This window comes from Papio anubis, chromosome 17, assembly GCF_008728515.1.
Source record: "Papio anubis isolate 15944 chromosome 17, Panubis1.0, whole genome shotgun sequence".
NCBI lineage: Eukaryota > Metazoa > Chordata > Mammalia > Primates > Cercopithecidae > Papio > Papio anubis.
The window spans coordinates 48,431,976-48,452,210 of record NC_044992.1 but is presented as its reverse complement, the minus strand read 5'-3'; the positions used below and the strand labels follow the sequence as shown (position 1 = coordinate 48,452,210).

At 40.2% G+C, this 20,235-nt stretch overlaps 1 protein-coding gene and 1 pseudogene across 2 annotated transcripts; both read right to left on the bottom strand.

Moving 5' to 3' along the window:
* Positions 1-3,266: 3,266 nt before the first annotated feature.
* On the bottom strand, positions 3,267-10,994 carry LOC101012687 (keratin-associated protein 9-2). Its single transcript, XM_031657084.1, is given in 10 exon segments — positions 3,267-4,380; positions 4,480-4,681; positions 4,684-4,808; positions 4,810-4,830; positions 10,476-10,585; positions 10,587-10,604; positions 10,606-10,673; positions 10,676-10,700; positions 10,703-10,768; positions 10,770-10,994. Coding segments are annotated over 10 exon segments (981 nt in total). The 3' UTR covers positions 3,267-4,259.
* Positions 10,995-17,683: 6,689 nt separating this feature from the next.
* On the bottom strand, positions 17,684-19,574 carry LOC101008113 (annotated as a pseudogene). Its single transcript, XR_004179252.1, has 2 exons — positions 19,550-19,574; positions 17,684-18,766 (listed from the first exon to the last, which is right to left on the bottom strand). The product of XR_004179252.1 is annotated as a keratin-associated protein 9-8-like (transcript).
* Between the last annotated feature and the right edge of the window lie 661 nt (positions 19,575-20,235).

Genomic DNA, 20,235 nt, shown 5'->3' with positions numbered 1-20,235 from the left:
TTTTAACATGAAGGATGTTGAATTTTAATGAAGGCCTTTTCTGTATCTATTGAGATAATCATGTGGTTTTTATCATTGGTTGTGTTTATGTGATAGATTATGTTTGTTGATTTGCATATGTTGAACCAGCCTTACATCCCAGGGATGAAGCCAATTTGATCATGGCGGATAAGCTTTTTGATGTACTGCTAGATATGGTTTTTATAAACTTTATTGAGGTATAATTGATGAATAAAAATTGTATGTATTTAAGGTATACAAAGTGATGTGTGTATATATATATATACACATATATATATAGTGAGATATAGTGAGATTTTCACCACAGTGTGGCTAATTCACATATTCATTAGCTCACATACTTGCCATTTCAGGTATAAAATAAAGTATTTTTAGCTATAACCACACTACTGTACAGTAGGTCTGCAGAACTTATTCATCTTTCATAACTGATGTTGGCCAAAGTGAATGTTTTAGGTCTTCATCTTCTTTACCCTGTCACCCAAGAAGAATCACAGTTAATGGATTTTGTCTCTTAGCCAAGTCTTCAAAGCATTCTAGGTACACAGTCTCAGAAGTTGGCCTCTGTCCTGGAAGTCTACATTGTTAGGTCATCAGAGGTATTTCTAGCACTTCCATGCTGGTAGGAGGTCCCACAAAGGTAACCTAGGCCCCAGACTTTTCTATTTCTCTCAGAGCCAGTGTAAATCAGTCCTTCCATTAGTGAATACTTGGGTTGCATCATCAGTTTGGGGCCAATAGCACCAGCCATCTGTCTACCATGACTTCGATGAATGCACACATTTTTCTACTTTTAGTCCTTCTTACATTCTTCTGATTTCCCTGAAAACACAAATCTTTATTTCCTTTAGATGTTTAATTTTGGCCTCATAAAACATAGAAGATTGCTTTAACCCATCAGATAGCTCAGAGATTATGGATTATGCAGTCATATGTGCCTGTTGCATAGTGTCTCAATCCCAAACTTTGTCCTTACTTAATTTTCCTGACAGCATTTTTATCAGGAAGTCAAATTGTCTAAATGTTGCATAATGTATGGTCTGTGTTTTACGTGGAATTACTTAATTCCATTTTGCTCTTTCAATGAAATTTCAGGAGAAGGAGGCCAGATATGAATTTGATTTATGTGATACAAAGGAATTAATCTATTCAGAAGAGGACACGATGCATTCTGAAAAGTTTTTGATGCAACCTCTTGAAAACCAGAACGAGACAAACATGCCATATCTTACCAGTCCTATTCAAAATGGTAATGGAAGTCCTAGCCAGAGAAATATGGCAAGAGAAAGAAATTAAAGGTATCTAGATAGGAAGAGTGGAAGTTAAACTATCTCTGTGTGTGAATAAGATTTTACACCCAGAAAACCTCATAGTCTCTACCCAAAAGCTCCTTGATCTGATTAGCAACTTCAGCAAAGTTTCAGGATACAAAATTATTGTAGAAAAATCAGTAGCATTCCTATACACCAACAACATCCAAGCTGAGAGCAAAATCAATAATGTAATCCTTTTCACAATAGCCACAAAAAACAACAAAATACCTAGGAATACAGCCAACCAGGGAGGTGAAAAATCCTACAACAAGAATTGCAAAACACTGCTCAAAGAAATTAGAGATGACAAAAACAAATTGAAACACACTTTATGTTCATGGGTAGAAAGAATCAATATTGTTAAAGTGGCCATACTCCCTAAAACAATTTACAGATTCAATATTACTCCTATCAAACTACCAATGACAGCCTTCCAGCATGATGAAAAAAATGTTTTACAATTCATATGGAACCAAAAAAGAGTCTGAATGGCCAAGGCAATCATAAGCAAAAATAACAAAGCTGAAGACGTCACATTATCTGACTTCAAACTACATTACAAGGCTACAATAACCAAAACCACATGGTACTGGTACAAAAACAGACACATAGACCAGTGGAACAGAATACAGAACCCAGAAATAACGTTGCACACCTACAACATGTGGTCTTTAGCAAAGCTGATGAAAACAGGCAATGGGGAAAAAGACTCCTTATTTAATAAATGGTGCTGAGATAACTGCCTAGCTATTTGCAGAAGATTGAAACTGGACCCCTTCCTTACATGATATACAAAAATCAACTCAAGATGGATCAAAGACATACATGTAAAACCTAAGGCTGTACAAACCCTGAAGACACCCTAGGCAATACCATTCCCCACATAGGGCCAGGCAAGGATTTTATGATGAAGTCACCAAAAGTAGTTGCAAAAAGAGAAAAAATTGGCAAACGGAACCTAATTAAACTAAAGAGCTTCTGCACAGCAAAAGAAACTATGAACAGAGTAAACAGACAACCTACAGACTGGGAGAGAATATTTGCAAGCTATCTATCCAACAAAGGTCTAATATCCAGAATATGTAAGGAAGTTAAACAAATTTACAAGCAAAACCCAAACAATCTCATTAAAAAGTGGTCAAAGGACATGAACAGACACTTTTCAAAAGAAGACATTCAAGCGGCCAAAAAGGGAATGAACAAATGATCAACGTCACTGATCGTTAGAGAAATGCAAGTTAAAACCACAATGAGATACCCTCTGACACAATCAGAATGGCTCTTGTTAAAGTCAAAAAATAAAAGATGATGGCAAGGTTTTGTAGAAAAAGGAACACTTACACAATGTTGGTGGAATTGTACATTAGTTTAACCATTGTGGAAAGCAGTTTTGGGATCTCTCAAAGAACTTAGAATTAATATTTGACCCAGCAATTCAATCACTGGGTATATATCCAAATGAATATAAATTGTCCTACCATAAAGACACATGCATGCGTATGTTCATTGCAGCACTACTCACAATAGCAAAGACATAGAGTCAACTAAAATGTGCATCAAAAGTAGATTGGATAAAGAAAATGTGCTACATATACACCATAAAATACTATACAGAAAAAAAAAAAAAAGAAAAAAGAACAAGATGATGTCCTTTGCAGCAACACGGATGGAGCTGGAGGCCATTATCCCAAGGGAACTAACCCAGGAACAGAAAACCAAATACCACATGTTCTCACATAAGAGTGGGAGCCAAACATTGAATGCATATGCACACAAAGACAGGAACAACAGACACTGGAACTTACCTGTGGGTGAAGTGTGGGAGGAGGACGAGGATCAAAAAACTGCCTCTCTGGTATTATGCTTATTATCTGGGTGACAAAATAATCTGTACACCAAACCCTGCAACACACAATTTAACTATAAAATAAACTGGCACACGTACCCCTGAACCTTACAAAAATGTTAAAAAATTTATTTGATGCAGGTGAATTGAATGATTGGCTGGTATAGGCCAATAGGATCCCCACATTCAGGACAGCTGCTAAATGCAGCCCTTGCTGCTGTACCATGTTGCTCACTGATGGGTGGGCAATTAATTTGGGAAGACTTTTGTGAACCAAAATGTTATCTCTTGCCAAACACTAGAGATTATTCTTTCCATTGTTAAATAAACTCAAGTGCATAACTTGCTAGTGCTGAGTCCCAATGTCATTTCTACTTTATTGAGAGTTAATTGTAAGTGTCTTTGGACAGAAAGAGAAGATGCAATCTTGCATCAGAGTCTGTCCACTGTTAGCTACATAACATCACACATTAAAATTTTCCCAGTTGGAAAATGGAGGCAATAATACACTACTGTCTGTTTTGAGAATCAAATTGGGTAATACATATAGTAGGTGATACATGCATAAATCCCATATCAGGAATGCTTTCAAATAAAACAAAGCACCATATGTGATGAAGAATGGTTCTGAATTTATTTATTAAGAAATATATGGGTAAGATTCCTGGTTCTTGGGAGATAGCCCAAAGTGATCATTAAAAGAAGGAAGGAGGATACAAGAATCATGAGTATATTGAAAAGAAAACATAGTTGTGAAGATTCTTAATCATTTGCAGAAACTTAAGTTTCTTAGGTGAAGAGAATGAAGCTCTTGACTTTAGAGTCAAAGTTGAGATCATGACTCCAAATTGAGAACACACAAAGCTGGCACATGATCCACAAGGTGTAAGAAAAAGAGAATCAAGATGAAGTATTCTGCCATCCCTGAAGCTGATTCACAAGATATTAAACATGCAGAGAGTTCATAAAAATGTGGGCGACAGCATGGTGGCTGTCAGCAGCAAAGTAAACTGGTCCCCCAAAAGATAAGTCAGTTGAGCAGAAAGTTGTGAGAAGATGGTAGTTCTCTTGGGAGTTGATCAGCAGCAAGAAGGCTGGCAGCAGCTGGACACACAGGTGGGCTGGAAGCAAGTGGTCCTGCAGCAGGTGGTCTCACAGCAGGCTGGGCGGCAGCAGGGCTGGCAGCAGCTGGATCCACAGCTCTGGTTTAGGCAACCAGGCAGGCAGACACATGTGGGGTGGTAGCAGGTTCTTCTGCAGTAGACAGGTGCACAGGAGCTGGTCTGGCCACAGCTGGACCCACAGCTGGTTTGGCCACAGCAGCTGGACCCACAGCAGGTGGGCTGGCAGCAGCTGGTCACACAGGTGGGCTGGCAGCAGGTGTTTTGACAGCAAATTGGGTGGCAGCAAGGCTGGCAACAGCTGGACACACAGCAGGAGGGCTGGCAGCAGGGTGTGCTGCAGCAGGAAGGCTGGCAGCAGCTGGTCACACAGGTGGGGGGCAGCAAGGCTGGCAGCAGCTGGACACACAGCAGGAGGGCTGGCAGCAGGGTGATGCTGCTGCGGGTGGTCCCTACAGGTGTAGGCTTCCAGCAGATGTGGTCCTGCAGCAGGTGGTCCTGCAGCATGGGCTGACAGCAAGGGGAGCTGTTGGTTGGTCATGGTGTCCAGGGGGGTGGAGGGTGGGCTTCTGTTCAGAGGTGAGTTTCCCAGAATGTGATGACCCCTTGCAATCTGGACCTTTTATACACCTGGCCTCCAAAGTTTCCACCAATCATCAGGACTTTTCCTTGCTGCTGTTTACATTGTTTTCCACAGTGCGTTTGTGATCTCAAAGGGTAGTTGTTTCCTTAAAGGTTAAACAGATTAAGGTTTAATCTGTTTCTTAATTGTGAATTACTCTAGAAACTTCGTTTCAGATAAAAGGAAGCCCATTTCATCATCAGCATCTTTCCTGCTCTGACCATCATCTGGTCATATGATAGTTCCTGGTGATCCAGGAGGCTCAGGAAGTTCTCTCTGCCCAGCCTCATAGTTGGCTGTATGTAGACTGGGAAGTGTCTGTGAGGAGAAGCATGATGCTAATATATTTATGGTGACAAAATGAATCCATGCCTGGGCCCAAGACTATTCACCCACCAAATTCTGATTCAAGACTAACAGGCATCTTTCTGTGCAACCCACACTACCTGTGTCTTTCAGTTCTTTGAACGTCACTTGGGAAGAGGGTGTCTGGCAGAGTGCGTTCCATGTGGCAGAGCAGATTGAGAGCAGGTGGATGCAGAGAAATCCACTGGAATTTAGACAGCATCAAGCAATCTATGCCCTGAGTGACCAGTCATTCTGACTTGTCTGCGAGTGTGGCGATTACCAGGATGAGAGTGTAGAACTTTCTGTGACATAACTGCTTGAGATTCAGGCCAACGAGCACGAGCTATGGCTCTAGCCATAACCCTGGTTACTAGCACGTTCAGTGTCATTTCTTCTTTCTCTCCTTCCTTCCTTCCTTCCATCTTTCTTTCTTTCTTTCTTTCTTTCTTTCTTTCTTTCTTTCTTTCTTTCTTTCTTTCTTTCTTTCTTTCTTTCTTTCTTTCTTTCTTTCTTTCTTCTCTCCTCTCTCTCTCTCTCTCTCTGTCTCTCTCTCGACCAATTTTTGCTCTGTCGCCCAGGCTGAAGTGCAGTGGTGTGAACTCGGCTCACTGCAACCTCCACCTCCCGGGTTCAAGGGATTCTCCTGCCTCAGCCTCCCGAGTAGCTGGGACTACAGGTTCCCGCCACCATGCCTGGCTTATTTTTTTATTTTTAGTGGAGAGAGGGTTTCACCAAATTTGTCAGGCTGGTTTCAAACTCCTGACATTGTGAGCTGCCTGCCTCGGCCTCCCAAAGTGCTGATATTACAGGCGTGAGCCACCGTGCACAGCCTTTATTTCCATTTAATGAAGTAATTAGATGAGTTGAGATGACACCTGATTCATCATGGAGTTCTAACATGTTTAAAACATTTTCTAGATACACCATTCATTTCAGAGGAATGCAAATTATTAATTTCCAACTTGATACAGTATTAAATTGTAAATACATCTATGTCCCCGTTACATCTATGTTAGGAAATAGAAATTAATCTCATTCTCTCCCAATTATATCCTCTTACTCATTCCCAAAGACAGCTAATCACTCTGCTACGTTCTAATCCAGTAGGTAACTTTTGGCTTTAAAAAATGTTCGTGTAAATAAAAATTATAGTATTTACTTCTCTATTTCTTTGGCATAATCAAAAGTAATCCTTATTGCATAGTCACTTTGGACTCTTCATATCAGGAGAGCAGCAGACAGAGAAAGGAGTTACTATTTGGTGAGGAGTAATTATCCTCAAGCCATATAGTGTAGGAGAATATATCTATAGCTCAGGAGATTTACGGAGTATATTAACTTGCTATCAGTGCCATGATAAATTACTGCAAACCAAGTGGCTTTAATTTATTTTTTCACAGTTCTGAAGGCTTCTAGTCTGAAATTAAGGTGTTGGCAATGTTGTTTTCATCTGAAGCCTGTGAGGGAAGTATCTGTTCCAGGTCTCTCTCCTTGACTTGTTGATGTCTATCATTTCCATGTGTGTTTGACAGAATTTTTCTACTATATGCATACTGTCTCCGAATTTTCCCTTTGTATATAGACATCAGTCATATTTAATCAGAGGTCTAATTGTTTCCAATATGACCTTGTCTTGTCACATAGCATTTTAAATGATTCTATTTGTATATGAATTTTGAGGGACACAAATTAACCCATAACATTGCAGAATCTCATAGTATGTTCATGCCCAGCGATAACCACAAATGAGTAAAAATAGCAATCACAGTGGACAATTGTATAGAAACTAGAGGCTCAGACCCTTCAAGAAGGAAGCTCTGAGCTATACTCTATCCGAAGCTGATTATCTAGACCAACAAGAGTGCTGGCCAGGGGTTGAAGGAGAATAGAACTGGTGATAATTAATGGACTTTATGAAACTCGGGTGCACTGTATTATAGCAGAAGTAAGTGTAGATTATTTAATTGGCCTTCATTTTATATCTCACTTCCTCTCCTTTCTTTTCCTTTCCTTCTTCTTTTCTTTCTTTCTTTCTTTCTTTCTTTCTTTCTTTCTTTCTTTCTTTCTTTCTTTCTTTCTTTCTTTCTTTCTTTCCTTCCTTCCTTTCTTTCTTTTTCTCCCAGCTTCTTTCCTCCCTTCCTTCCTTTCTCCATTCGCCTCCCCTCTCTCTCTTTCTCTCTTTCTTTCTTTCTTTCTTTCTTTCTTTCTTTCTTTCTTTCTTTCTTTCTTTCTTTCTTTCTTCTTTTTTCTTTCTTTCTTTCTTTCTTTCTTTCTTTCTTTCTTTCTTTCTTTCTTTCTTTCTTTTTTTTTCTTTCTTTCTTTCTTTCTTTCTTTCTTTCTTTCTTTCTTTCTTTCTTTCCTTCCTTCCTTCCTTCCTTCTTTCTTTCTTTCCTTCTTTCTCTTTCTCCCTTCCTTCCTTCCCTTCCTCTCATTCTGTTTTTTTCTTTCTTTCTTTTCCTTCTCCTCTTGTCTTTCTCCTTCTTTCTTTTCAATTTCCTCTTCCTCTTCTTCCTTCTCCTGGGCTTCCTGGCTGTCCATCGTGTTCAAGTATGAATGTTGACAGAAGATTGAGACTAATTGTGAATCGTGAACAGGTTCATGACTTCACCATATGTCTTGGATGTTAAGTGAAGTAGCTGGATTAATTCCCATCATCAAAGATCTAAAATCTCTGTGCCCTGGGGCTCTTGTGCTGGCTGTAGAGAGATCCCTTGCCACCTAATGAATGCAACACAGAGGAAAACACTCAACCAGTGATTCTGGAGAGCTGATTTATAAAGACTCTAGCTTCCTCATTCCTGAAGAAGGATAATTCTAGCTGTATGTTTTTCATCATTTCTGATAATTTTCCCTTTAACGTAAGCTTTAGTTGGTTGACTCTGATACTGACTTAATAGTGAATCCTTTTCTGTATCACTTCCCCAATCCCTACCAGTGTGATCTGCACTTCCCAGTAAACTACTTTCCCACTTCGACGTTTTTCCTGAGTCCTTCCTATAGAGAAATAATCTATGACAATCGATGCCGCTCTCTCAACTTCCGATTCTCATCTCTACAAAGGGAACATTAATACCTATTTTGAAAGTTTGTTAAAGAGTTAATAATAATGTACACAAAACATTTAGCCAATACCCACCATATAGCAGGCATCCCAGAATTAGTGTTTTTTGTTCAGAAAATTCCTAATTTTAACGTTGAAGGTAAGAATATTTTGTAATAATTAACTAGATCAACTAAATACATTTTTTCTAGCTGTATTGAGGTATAATTGACAAATGAAAATTGTATATTTCAGGAATACAAGGTGATGCTCTGGTATACATATTCATTGTGAATAGCATATTTATTAGTTACCATTTCCTTTTTATTTTTGTGGTGTGAACATTTAAGATGTAACTACTCAGTTAATTTCAGATATATGATAAAGTGTTTTTAGCTATAGTCACATTACTGTACATTAGACTGATGAACTTATTTATCTTTCCTAACTGATGCTAGTCAAGAGAATATCCTAGTTTTAATCTCCTTTACTTCATCCCTGAACGATGATCACAGTAAGTGGCCGTTATCTCTTAGCCAAGTCTTCCAGAAGCATCTAGATTGCCAGTCTCAGAAGTTGGCATCTGTCATGGAAATCCACATTGTTAGCTCATCAGAGGTATTTCCACCACTCCCATGCTGGTAGGAGGCCCCAAGAAGGTGACCCAGGTCCCCGACTTTTCAATTTCTCTCAGAGCCAGTATCAATCAATCCTCACATGAGTGAATACTTATCTTACATCAGTTCAGGGCCTGAAGCACCAACCTCTGTCTATCTTGACTTCTATGAGGCACAAGTTCTACCTGCCTCCTTTCTTGCACTTCTTCTGATTTCCCTGGAAACAAAAGTTTTTGTTTCTTTAGATGCTTCATATTGGCCTCACAAAATGTGAAGGTTGTTTTATTCCCTCCTCGGCTCAGAGATTATGGATTATTGCCAAGTCGTACACTCCCAGTGTGCAGTTTCTCAGTTCTCAGCTTTGTTCTTAGTTAATTTTCCTCATAAGATTTCAAGTAGGGGACAAATTGTCTTAATGTGGCATAATGTATGGTCTGTATTTTACAAGGAATAACTTAGTTTCATTTAATTTGTCAATAGGTATCCAGGAGAGGGGGCCATAAAAATATTTTATTTATATGATGCCAAGAATACATTTATTCAAATGAGACTCCCTCTTATGAGTCCACAATGAATTCTCAAGCAGTTTTTTATGCAGATGAATGGAATGAATGGCAGGTCAGAGGCTGAGATGAAAAGATCTCTGCATTCAGGGCAGCCATTAAATGCAGTCCCTGCTGCCATATCATGCAACTGTTGCTCACTGAGGTGTGGGAAACTAAGTAGGAAATTAAGTTTGTGTGAACAAAAATGTATCTGCAAATATAAGTTATTAATCCTCTCATTGTTAAAGAAACTCAAGTGCATGTCTTGCTAGTGCTGACTTCCAATGTCATTTCTACTATATTGAGAGTTAAATGTAAGTGTCCTTGGGTAGAAAGAGAGGACCTCAGCTTGGATCAGAATCTGTACTTATTAGCTACATATCATCACACATTAAATTGTTCTCAGCTGAAAAAATGAAGGTAACAATACATGACCATCTGCTTTGAGAATCAACTTGGATAATATCTATGGTATATGATATGTGTGTAAATCCCATATCAGAAATTCTTTCAAATAAAACAAAACACCTTATGAGATGAGGATAGTTCAGAGTTTATTCAGAATCATATAGCTAAGAACTTCTGCTACCGGGGACATAACCCAAAGTTATCATGAAAAGAAGAAAGAAGGATACAAGAAACATGAGGAGGATATTGAAAACAAAAATACGTTAGGTGACAGATAGGTTGCGAGAGCTAAATTCCTTAGAAGCAGAGAACGAAGCTCTTGAATATTGAGTCAAAGCTGAGACCATGACTCCAAATTGAGAATACACGAAGTTGGCAGATGATCCACAAGTTGGAAGGAAAAAGAGAATCAGGATGAATTATTTTGCCATCCGTGAAACAGATTCCCAAGGTGCTCTACGCATAAATTCACATAAAAAATTTAGGTGAAACATGGTGGCTGTCAGCAGCAAAGTAAATTAGTCCCCCAAAAGATAAATCAGTTGAGCAGAAAGTTGTTGTGTGAGGACGGTGGTTCTCTTGGCGCCGATCCAGCAGCAAGAAGGCTGGCAGCAGTTGGTCACACAGGTGGGCTGGGGCTCGTGGTCCCTGCAGCAGGTGGTCTCACAGCAGGCTGGGGGCGGCAGCGGGAGCTGGCAGCAGCTGGGATCCACAGCTCTGGTTTTAGGCAACCAGGCAGGCAGACTGCGTGGGGTGTTGCTGGAGTCCTCCTGCAGTAGACAGGTGCACAGGGCTGGTCTGGCCACAGCTGGACCCACTTAGCTGGTTTGACCACAACAGCTGGACTCACAACAGATGGGCTGGCAGGGTGTGCTGCAGCAGGAAGAACTGACAGCAGCTGGTCACACTGGAGTGGGCTGGCAACCAGGTGTTTTGATGACAACAAGTTAGGCGGCAACAAGGCTGGCAACAGCTGGACCACCACAGCAGGAGGAGCTGGCAGCAGGGTGTGCTGCTGCAGGTGGTCACACAGGTGGGCTTCCAGCAGGTGGTCCTGCGGGTGGTCCTGCAGCCGTGGAAGCCCCTGACAGCAAGGGAACAACAGTTGGTCATGGTGTCAAGTGGAGGTGGGCTTCTATTCAGGCGTGAGTTTCCCAGAATGTGACTGCTGCAGTGGTGCTGCATACACCTGGCCTCCAAAGTTTCCACCAATCATCAGGACTTTTTCCGTTTACGTGTTTTTCCACAGTGCATTTGTGATTCTCAAAGGTAGTTGTTTCCTTAGGTTAAACAGATTAGGTTTAATCTGTTTCTTAGTGTGAATTACCAAGAAACTTACGTTTCAGATAAAACCCATCTCATCATCAGCATCTTTCCTGCTCTGACCATCGTCTGGTCATATGATAGTTCCTGGTGATCCAGGAGGCTCAGGAAGTTCTCTCTGCCCAGCCTCATGGTTGGCTGTATGTGGCCTGGGAAGTGTCTGTGGGAAGAAACGTGCTGATCTACTACGTGACAAAGGAATCATGCCTGGGCTGAACTACTCACCCACCAGAGTTGGCTCCAAGACTAACAGGCATCTCTGTGCCACCCACACCACTTGTGTCTTTCAGTTCTTTGAACATCACTTGGGAAGAGGGTGTCTGGCAGAGTGTGTTCCATGTGGCAGAGCAGATCGAGAGCAGGTGGATGCAGGGGAAATCCATGAGTTTGACGGCGTCGAGCAATCATGGCACAGGCTATTCATTCTGACTTGTCTGTGAGTGTGTCGATTACCGGGATGATAATGGAGGACTTTCTATCACATAACTGGTTGAGATTCAGGCCAGAGTATGAGCTATGCTTCTAGCCTTAAAACTAGTGACTAGCAAAGTAAGCATCATTTCTTCTCTCTACATATTTCTTTTTAATGACGGAATTAGATGAGCTGAGATGATACCTGATTCATCGGGGAGTTCTAACATGTTTAAAACATTTTCTAGGTATATCATTCATTTTGAGAAAGAATGTAAAGTAATTTCAAATTGATATATAGTATTATGTTAGTAAAATATATTTCATTTCCATTACCAGGTTAGGGAAGAGAAATTAATCCCATTCTCTCCTAATTATATCCTCTTACTCATTCCCAAAGACAGCTAATCTCTCTATCAAGTTGTAATCCAGTAGGTAACTTTTGGCTTTTTAAAGTCTTCATGTGAGTAAAAGTGTGGTATTTACTTCTCTATTTCTTTGTCATAAACAAAAGTAATCCTTATCACCTAGTAATTTTGGCCTCTTCCTGTCAGCAGAGCAGCACACAAGAGAAAGGAGTTACTATTTGATGTCGGGTAATTATCCTCAAGCCATACAGTGTAGGAGAATATATCTATACCTCAGAAGATTTACTTAGTATATTGATTTACTAGCACTGCTATGATGAATTACTGCAAACCAAGTGGCCTAAATTTATTTTTTCATGGTCCCAAAGGCTATTAGTCTGAAATTAAGGTGTTGGCAATGTTGTTTTCGTCTGAAGACTGCGAGGGGAAGGATCTGTTTCCGGTCTTTCTCCTGAACTTGCAGATGTCTATCATTTCCATGTGTGTTTCATATAATTTTTCTAGTATATCATACTGTCTGAATTTCCCCCATGTATAGATATCAGTGATATTTAATCAGAGACCTAAGTGTTTCCAATATGAACTTGTCTTGTCCGGATAACATTTTAAATGATTCTATTTGTGTATGAATTTTGGTGGACACGAATTAACCCATAACACTGCAGAATCTCATAGTGTGTCCATGCCCAGTGATAACCACAGATGAGAGCAATCACAGTGGACAGTGGTATAGTAACGAGAGGCTCAGACCCTTCAGGAAGGAAGTTCTGAGCTACTCTATCAGCAATTAATTAGACCAAGAAGAATGCTGTCCAGGGGTGAAGGGAGAATAGAACTGGTGATAATTAATGGAGATTGTGAATCTCAGGTGCACTGTATTACAGCAGCAGTAGGTATAGCTTATGTCATTGGCCTTCATTTTACATCCTTTTTCTTTATCTTTTCTTTCTTTCTCTTCTTTCTTCCTTCTTTCTTTCTTTTCTGTCTTTTATTACTCTTTCTTTCTTTCTTTCTTTCTTTCTTTTCTTTCTTTCTTTCTTTCTTTCTTTCTTTCTTTCTTTTCTTTTCTCTTTCTTTCTTTCTTCCTCTTTCTGTCTTTCTGTCTTTCCTTTCTTTCTTTCTTTTCTCTTCTTTTCTTCCTTTATTTTCCTTCCTTCCCTCTGTTCTGTTTCTTTCTTTCGTCTTTCCTCCTCTTCTCGTCTTCTGTCCCTTCCCTTCCTCCACTTCTCTCTTCCTCTTCTTCCTTCTCCTAGAGCTTCTGGCTGTCCATCGTATTTAAGTAGCAATATTTGACTTGAGTGGAGCTAATTGTAGATCGTAGACAAGTTTTCATGACTTCACCCATATATCTTGGATATTAGTGTGCTTGGATTAATTTCCATCTGTCAAAATCTGCATCTCTGTGCCTAAGGGCTCTTGTATTGCAGCTGTAGAAAGTCATGCCACCTGTGAATGTAACACAGAGGAAAAACTCAACCAGTGATTCTGGAGAGCTGATTTATAAAGACTCTAGCTTCCTCATTCCTGAAGACATTTATTTGGGATAAACAAAAGTAATGTTTATCCCCTAGTCATTTTGGACTCTTCATACAAGCAAAGCAGCAGAGAGAAAAAGGAGTTACTATTTGGGGAGGGATAATTACCCTCAAGCCATATAGTTTAGCAAAATATATCAATAGCTCAGGAGGTTTACTGAATATATTAATTTACTAGCACTGCCCTGATGAATTACTGAAAAATAGTGGCTTCAATTTATTTATCAAAGTTATGAAGACCTCTATTCTGAAACCAAGGTGTTGGCAATATTGTTTTCATCTGAAGGCTGTGAGAGATGTATCTGTTCCAGGTTTCTCTCCTTGACTTGTAGATGTCTATCATTTCCATGTGTGTTTGTCGGAATTTTCTACTATATGCATACTGTCTCCGAATTTCTCCCTTGTAATAGACACAATCATATTTAATCAGAGGCCTAGTTGTTTCCAGTGTGAACTTATCTTATCAGATAACATTTTAAATGATTCTATTTGAATTTGAATTTTGAGGGACACAAATTAACCCATAACATTGCAGAATCTCATAGTATGTTCATGCCCAGCGATAACCAAATGGTAAATAACAATCACAGTGAACAGTGGCTAGAAACTAGAGGCTCAGACCCTTCAAGAAGGAAGCTCTGAGCTACTCTATCAGGCGGTTATCTAGACCAACAAGAGTGCTGGCCAGGGGTGAAGGGAGAATAGAACTGGTGATAATTAATGGAGTTTATGAAACTCGGGTGCACTGTATTATAGCAGAAGTAAGTGTAGATTATTTAATTGGCCTTCATTTTATATCTCACTTCCTCTCCTTTCTTTTCCTTTCCTTCCTTCTTTTCTTTCTTTCTTTCTTTCTTTCTTTCTTTCTTTCTTTCTTTCTTTCTTTCTTTCTTTCTTTCTTTCTTTCTTTCTTTCCTTCCTTCCTTTCTTTCTCTTTCTTTCCTCCCTTCCTTCTTTCCTCCCTTCCTTCCTTTCTCCATTCGCCTCCCCTCTCTCTCTTTTCTCTCTTTCTTTCTTTCTTTCTTTCTTTCTTTCTTTCTTTCTTTCTTTCTTTCTTTCTTTCTTTTTTTTCTTTCTTTCTTTCTTTCTTTCTTTCTTTCTTTCTTTCTTTCTTTCTTTCTTTCTTTTTTTTCTTTCTTTCTTTCTTTCTTTCTTTTCTTTCTTTTTTCTTTCTTTCTTTCTTTCCTTCATTCCTTCAGCCTTCTTTCTTTCTTTCCTTCTTTCTCTCTTCCTTCTTTTCCTTCCTTCCCTCATTCATTTTTCTTTCTTTTCTCTTTCCTTCTCCTCTTATCTTCTCTCCCTTCTCTTTTTCAGCTTCCTCTCTTCCTCTTCTTCCTTCTCCTGGGGCTTCTGGCTCTGTCATCGTGTTAAGTAGCAAATATTTGACTTGAGGTGGACTAATTGTGAATCGTGAACAAGTTTTCTTGAGAGCTTCACCATATATCTTGGATATTCTGGTTGTGCTTGGATTAATTCCCATCTGTCAAAATCTGCATCTCTGTGTGCTAGGAGTCTGCTTGCTGCAGCTGTAGAAGTCATGCCACCTGGCAGGTGGCAGAGGGAAGCACTCAACCAGTGATTCTGGAGGCTGATTTATAAAGACTCTAGCTGCATTCCTGAAGAATAATTCTAGCTGTATGTTTTCATCATTTCTGATAGTTTTCCCTTAACTTAAGCTTTAGTTAGTCATTGTGATACTGACTTAATAGTGAACCCTCTTCTGTATCACTTCCCCAGTTCCTACCAGTGTAATCTGCATTTCCCAATAAACTAGTTTCCCTGGAACCTTTTCTTCAGAGTCTCTTCTGGGAGAAACTTATCTATGACAATACACTAACTCTCTCAGCCTCGATTTTCTCATCTCTACAAAGGGAACGTTAATACCTATTTTGAAAGTTTGTTAAAGAATTAGTAATAGCCAGGTGCGGTGGCTCACGCCTGTAATCCAAGCACTTTGGGAGGCCTAGGTGGGTAGATCACAAGGTCAGGAGATCGAGATCATCCTGGCTAACACGGTGAAACCCCGTCTCTACTAAAAATACATAAAATTAGCTGGGCATGGTGGCAGGTGCCTGTAGTCCCAGCTACTCAGGAGGCTGAGGCAGGAGAATGGCGTGAACCCTGGAGGCAGAGCTTGCAGTGAGCCGAGATCACACCACTGCACTCCAGCCTGGGCAACAGAGCAAGACTACATCCCGCTCCCCCCTCCAAAAAAAAAGAATTAATAATAATGTACACAAAGCCTTTAGCCAATACCCATCCTATAGTAGGCAGCCCAGAATTAGTGTTTTTGTTCAGAAAATTTCTAATTTTAATGTTGAAGAATATTTTTGAAATAATTAACTAAATCAACTAAATACTTTTTCTAGCTGTATTGAGGTGTAATTAACAAATAAAAATTGTGTCTATTTCAGGTATGAAAGGCGAAGCTCTAATATATATATTCATTGGGAATAACATATGTATTAGCCCATGTAGTTACCATTTCCTTTTTATTTTTGTGGTGTGAACATTCAAGATCTAACTTCTTGGCAAATTTCAGGTATATGATAAAGTGTTTATAACTATAGTGACATAACTGTACAGTAGACGTGCTGAACTGATTCATCTTTCATAACTGATGCTGGTCAAAGAGAATGTCCTAGTTTTCATCTCCTTTACTTCATCCCTGAACAATGATCACAGTAAGCGGCCGTTGTCTCTTAGCCAAGTCTTCAGAGCATCTAGATTCACAGTCTCAGAAGTTGGCGTCTGTCATGGAAATCTACTTTGCTAGCTCATCAGAGGTATTTCCACCACTCCCATGGTGGTAGGAGGTCCCAAGAAGGTGACCCAGGTCCCCAAACTTTATATTTCTCTCAGAGCCAATATCAATCAATCCTTCCATGAGTGAATGCTTAACTTGCATCAGTTCAGGACCAAAAGCACCAACCTCTGTCTATCATGACTTCTATGAATGCACAAGTTCTACTTTGCTCCTTTCTTACATTCTTCTGATTTCCCTGGAAACACAGTTTTTAGTTTCTTGTTTTTTTCTTTTTTTTTTTCTTTTGAGACAGAATCTCGCTCTGTCACCCAGGCTGGAGTACAGTGGCACCATCTCGGCTCACTGCAAGCTCCGCCTCCCAGGTTCACACCATTCTCCTGTCTCAGCCTCCCGAGTAGTTGGGACTACAGGCTCCTGTCACCACACCCCGCTAATTTTTTGGTTTTTTTTAGTAGAGACGAGGTTTCACCGTGTTAGCCAGGATGATCTTGATCTCCTGACCTCGTGATCTGCCTGCCTTGGCATCCCAAAGTGCTGGGAGTTTTCAGTTTCTTTAAATGCCTCATATTGGTCTTACAAAATGCAGAAGGTTATTTCATTCACTTCCTTGGTTCAGAGATTACGGATTGTGTCAAGTCTTACATACCCATTGCATACTTTCTCAATTCCCAGCTTAATTCCTTACTTAATTTTCCTCATAACATTTCGATTAGGGGACAAATTGTTTTAATGTGGCATAAGGTATGGTCTGTATTTTACAAGGAATAACTTAGTTTCATTTACTTTGTCATTAGGTAGTCAGGAGATGGAGGCCATATAAGAATTTTATTTACGTGATACTGAGAATGAGTCACTTCAGATGAGACTCTCTCTCATGATGATATAGTGAATTCTCAAGCATCTTTTCAATGCAGATGAATTGAATGATTGGCTGGTCAGAGGCTGAGATAAAAAGATCCCTGCATTCAGGGCAGCCATTAAATGCAGTCCCTGCTGCCATATTATGCAGCTGTTGCTCACTGAGGTGCGGGAAACTAAGTTGGAAATTAAGTTTGTGTGAACAAAAATGTTATCTGCAAATATAAGTGATTAATGCTCTCATTGTTAAACAAACTCAAGTGCATGTCTTGCTAGTGTTGACTTCCAATGTCATTCCACTATATTGAGAATTAAATGTAAGTGTCCTTGGCCAGAAAGAGAGGAACTCAGCTTGGATCAGAATCTGTCCTTTATTAGCTACATAACATCACATATTAAATTTTTTTCAGGTGAAAAATGAAGGTAATAATAGATGACCATCTGTTTTGAGAATCAAATTGGATAATAATTATGGTATGTGATACGTATGTAAATCCCATATCAGAAATGCTTTCAAATAAAACAAAACACCATATGAGATGAAGATGGTTCAGCGTTTATTCAGAAACATATAGTTAAGAATCTCTGCTACCAGGAACACAACCCAAAGTTATCATGAAAAGAAGAAAGAAGGATAGAAGAACCAAGAAGAGGATATTGAAAACAAATATATGATTGCAAAGATTATTGCTCAGTTGCAGAAGCCTAAATTCCTTAGAAGCAGAGAATGAAGCTCATGACTTTAGAGTCACAGCTGAGACCATGACTCCAGATTGAGAGCACACGAAGCTGGCACATGATCCACAAGGTGGAAGAAAAAGGAGAATCAGGATGAATTATTTTGCCATCCGTGAAACAGATTCCCAAGATTTATACTCGCATAGAATTCATAAAAATTTGGGTGAGAGCATGGTGGCTGTCAGCAGCAAAGTAAATTAGTCCCCCAAAAGATAAATCAGTTGAGCAGAAAGTTGTTGTGTGAGGGCGGTGGTTCTCTTGGCACTTGATCAGCAGCAAGAAGGCTGGCAGCAGTTGGTCACACAGGTGGGCTGGAAGCAAGTGGTCCTGCAGCAGGTGAGTGCTGCAGAGCTTCTGGGCAGCAGCAGGAGCCCAGCAGCAGCAGATCCCACAGCTCTGGTTTTGAGCAACCAGGCAGGCAGACACCGCGTGGGGGTGTGCTTGGGTCCTCCTGCAGTAGACAGGTACACAGGGAGCTGGTCTGGCCTGGCTAGACCCGCAGCTGGTTTGACCACAGCAGCTGGACTCACAACAGGTGAGCTGGCAGCGAGATTGATATGCTACCTTGCAGGAAAACTGACCAGCAGCTGGTCACACAGGTGGGCTGGCAGGTGTTTTGACAGCAGGATTGGGCGGCAGCAAGGCTGGCAGCAGCTGGACACACACAGCAGGAGGAGCTGGCAGCAGGGTGTGCTGCAGGTGAGATCACACAGGTGGGCTTCCAGCAGGTGTGGTCCTGCAGCAGGTGGTCCCTGCAGCACGTAGGCTGACAGCAAGGGGAGCAACAGTTGTGCTTCGGTGTGGTGAGGAGATAATTCCTATTCGAACTTACGTAGGATTTCCCAAGAATGAAACAGTGACCTGCAATCCTGGACCCTTTTACACCTGGCCTCCAAAGTTTCCACCAATCATCAGGACTTTTCCTTGCTGCTGTTTACATTGTTTTCCACAGTGCATTTGTGATTCTCAAAGGGTAGTTGTTTCCTTAAGGTTAAACAGATTAAGGTTTAATCTGTTTCTTAGTATGGATACTCTCTCATAGAAACTTGGTTCAGATAAAGAAACCCATTTCATCATCAGCATCTTTCCTGCTCTGACCTCATCTGGTCATATGATAGTTCCTGGTGATCAGGCTCGGAAGTTCTCTGCCCAGCCTCATGGTTGGCTGTATGTAGCCAGCCTGGGAAGTGTCTGTGGGAGAAGCATGATGCTGATCGCACGTGACAAAGGAATCCATGCCTGGGCCCAAGACTACTCACCCGCCAAATTCTGACTCAAGACTAACAGGCATCTCTCTGTGCCACCCACACCACTTGTGTCTTTCAGTTCTTTGAACATCACTTGGGAAGAGGGTGTCTGGCAGAGTGTGTTCCATGTGGCAGAGCAGATCGAGAGCAGGTGGATGCAGGGAAATCCACTGGGATTTTGACAGCGTCGAGCAATCTAAGCCTGGACGTGACTATTCATTCTGACTTGTCTGTGAGTGTGGCGATTACCGGGATGATAATGGAGGACTTTCTATCACACTTAACTTGGTTGAGATTCCAGGCCAACGAGGTATGAGCTATACTTCTAGCCTTAAAACAGTATTGACTAGCAAAGTAAGCATCATTTCTTCTCTCTACATGTTTCTTTTTAATGACGGAATTAGATGAGCTGAGATGATACCTGATTCATCGGGGAGTTCTAACATGTTTAAAACATTTTCTAGGTATATCATTCATTTGAGAAGAATGTAAAGTATTAATTTCCAAATTGATATAGTATTATATTGTAAATATATTTATGGCTCCATTACCAGGTTAGGGAAGAGAAATTAATCCCATTCTCTCCTAATTATATCCTCTTACTCATTCCCAAAGACAGCTAATCACTCTATCTTTAAAGTTAGCAATCCAGTAGGTAACTTTTGGCTTTTAAAGTTTTCATGTGAGTAAAAAGTGTGGTATTTGCTTTCTTTCTTTGTCATAAACAAAAGTAATCATATCACCCTGGTAATTTTGGCCTCTTCCCTGTCAACAGAGCAGCACACAAGAAGGGAGTTACTATTTGATGTGGTGTGGTATCCTCAAGCCATACAGTGTAGGAGAATATATCTATACCTCAGAAGATTTACTTAGTATATTGATTTACTAGCACTGCTATGATGAATTACTGCAAACCAAGTGGCTTAAATTTATTTTTTCATGGTCCCAAAGGCTATTAGTCTGAAATTAAGGTGTTGGCAATGTAGTTTTCGTCTGAAGGCTGCGAGGGAAGGATCTGTTTCCGGTCTTTCTCCTTAACTTGCAGATGTCTATCATTTCCATGTGTGTTTCATATAATTTTTCTAGTATATCATACTGTCTGAATTT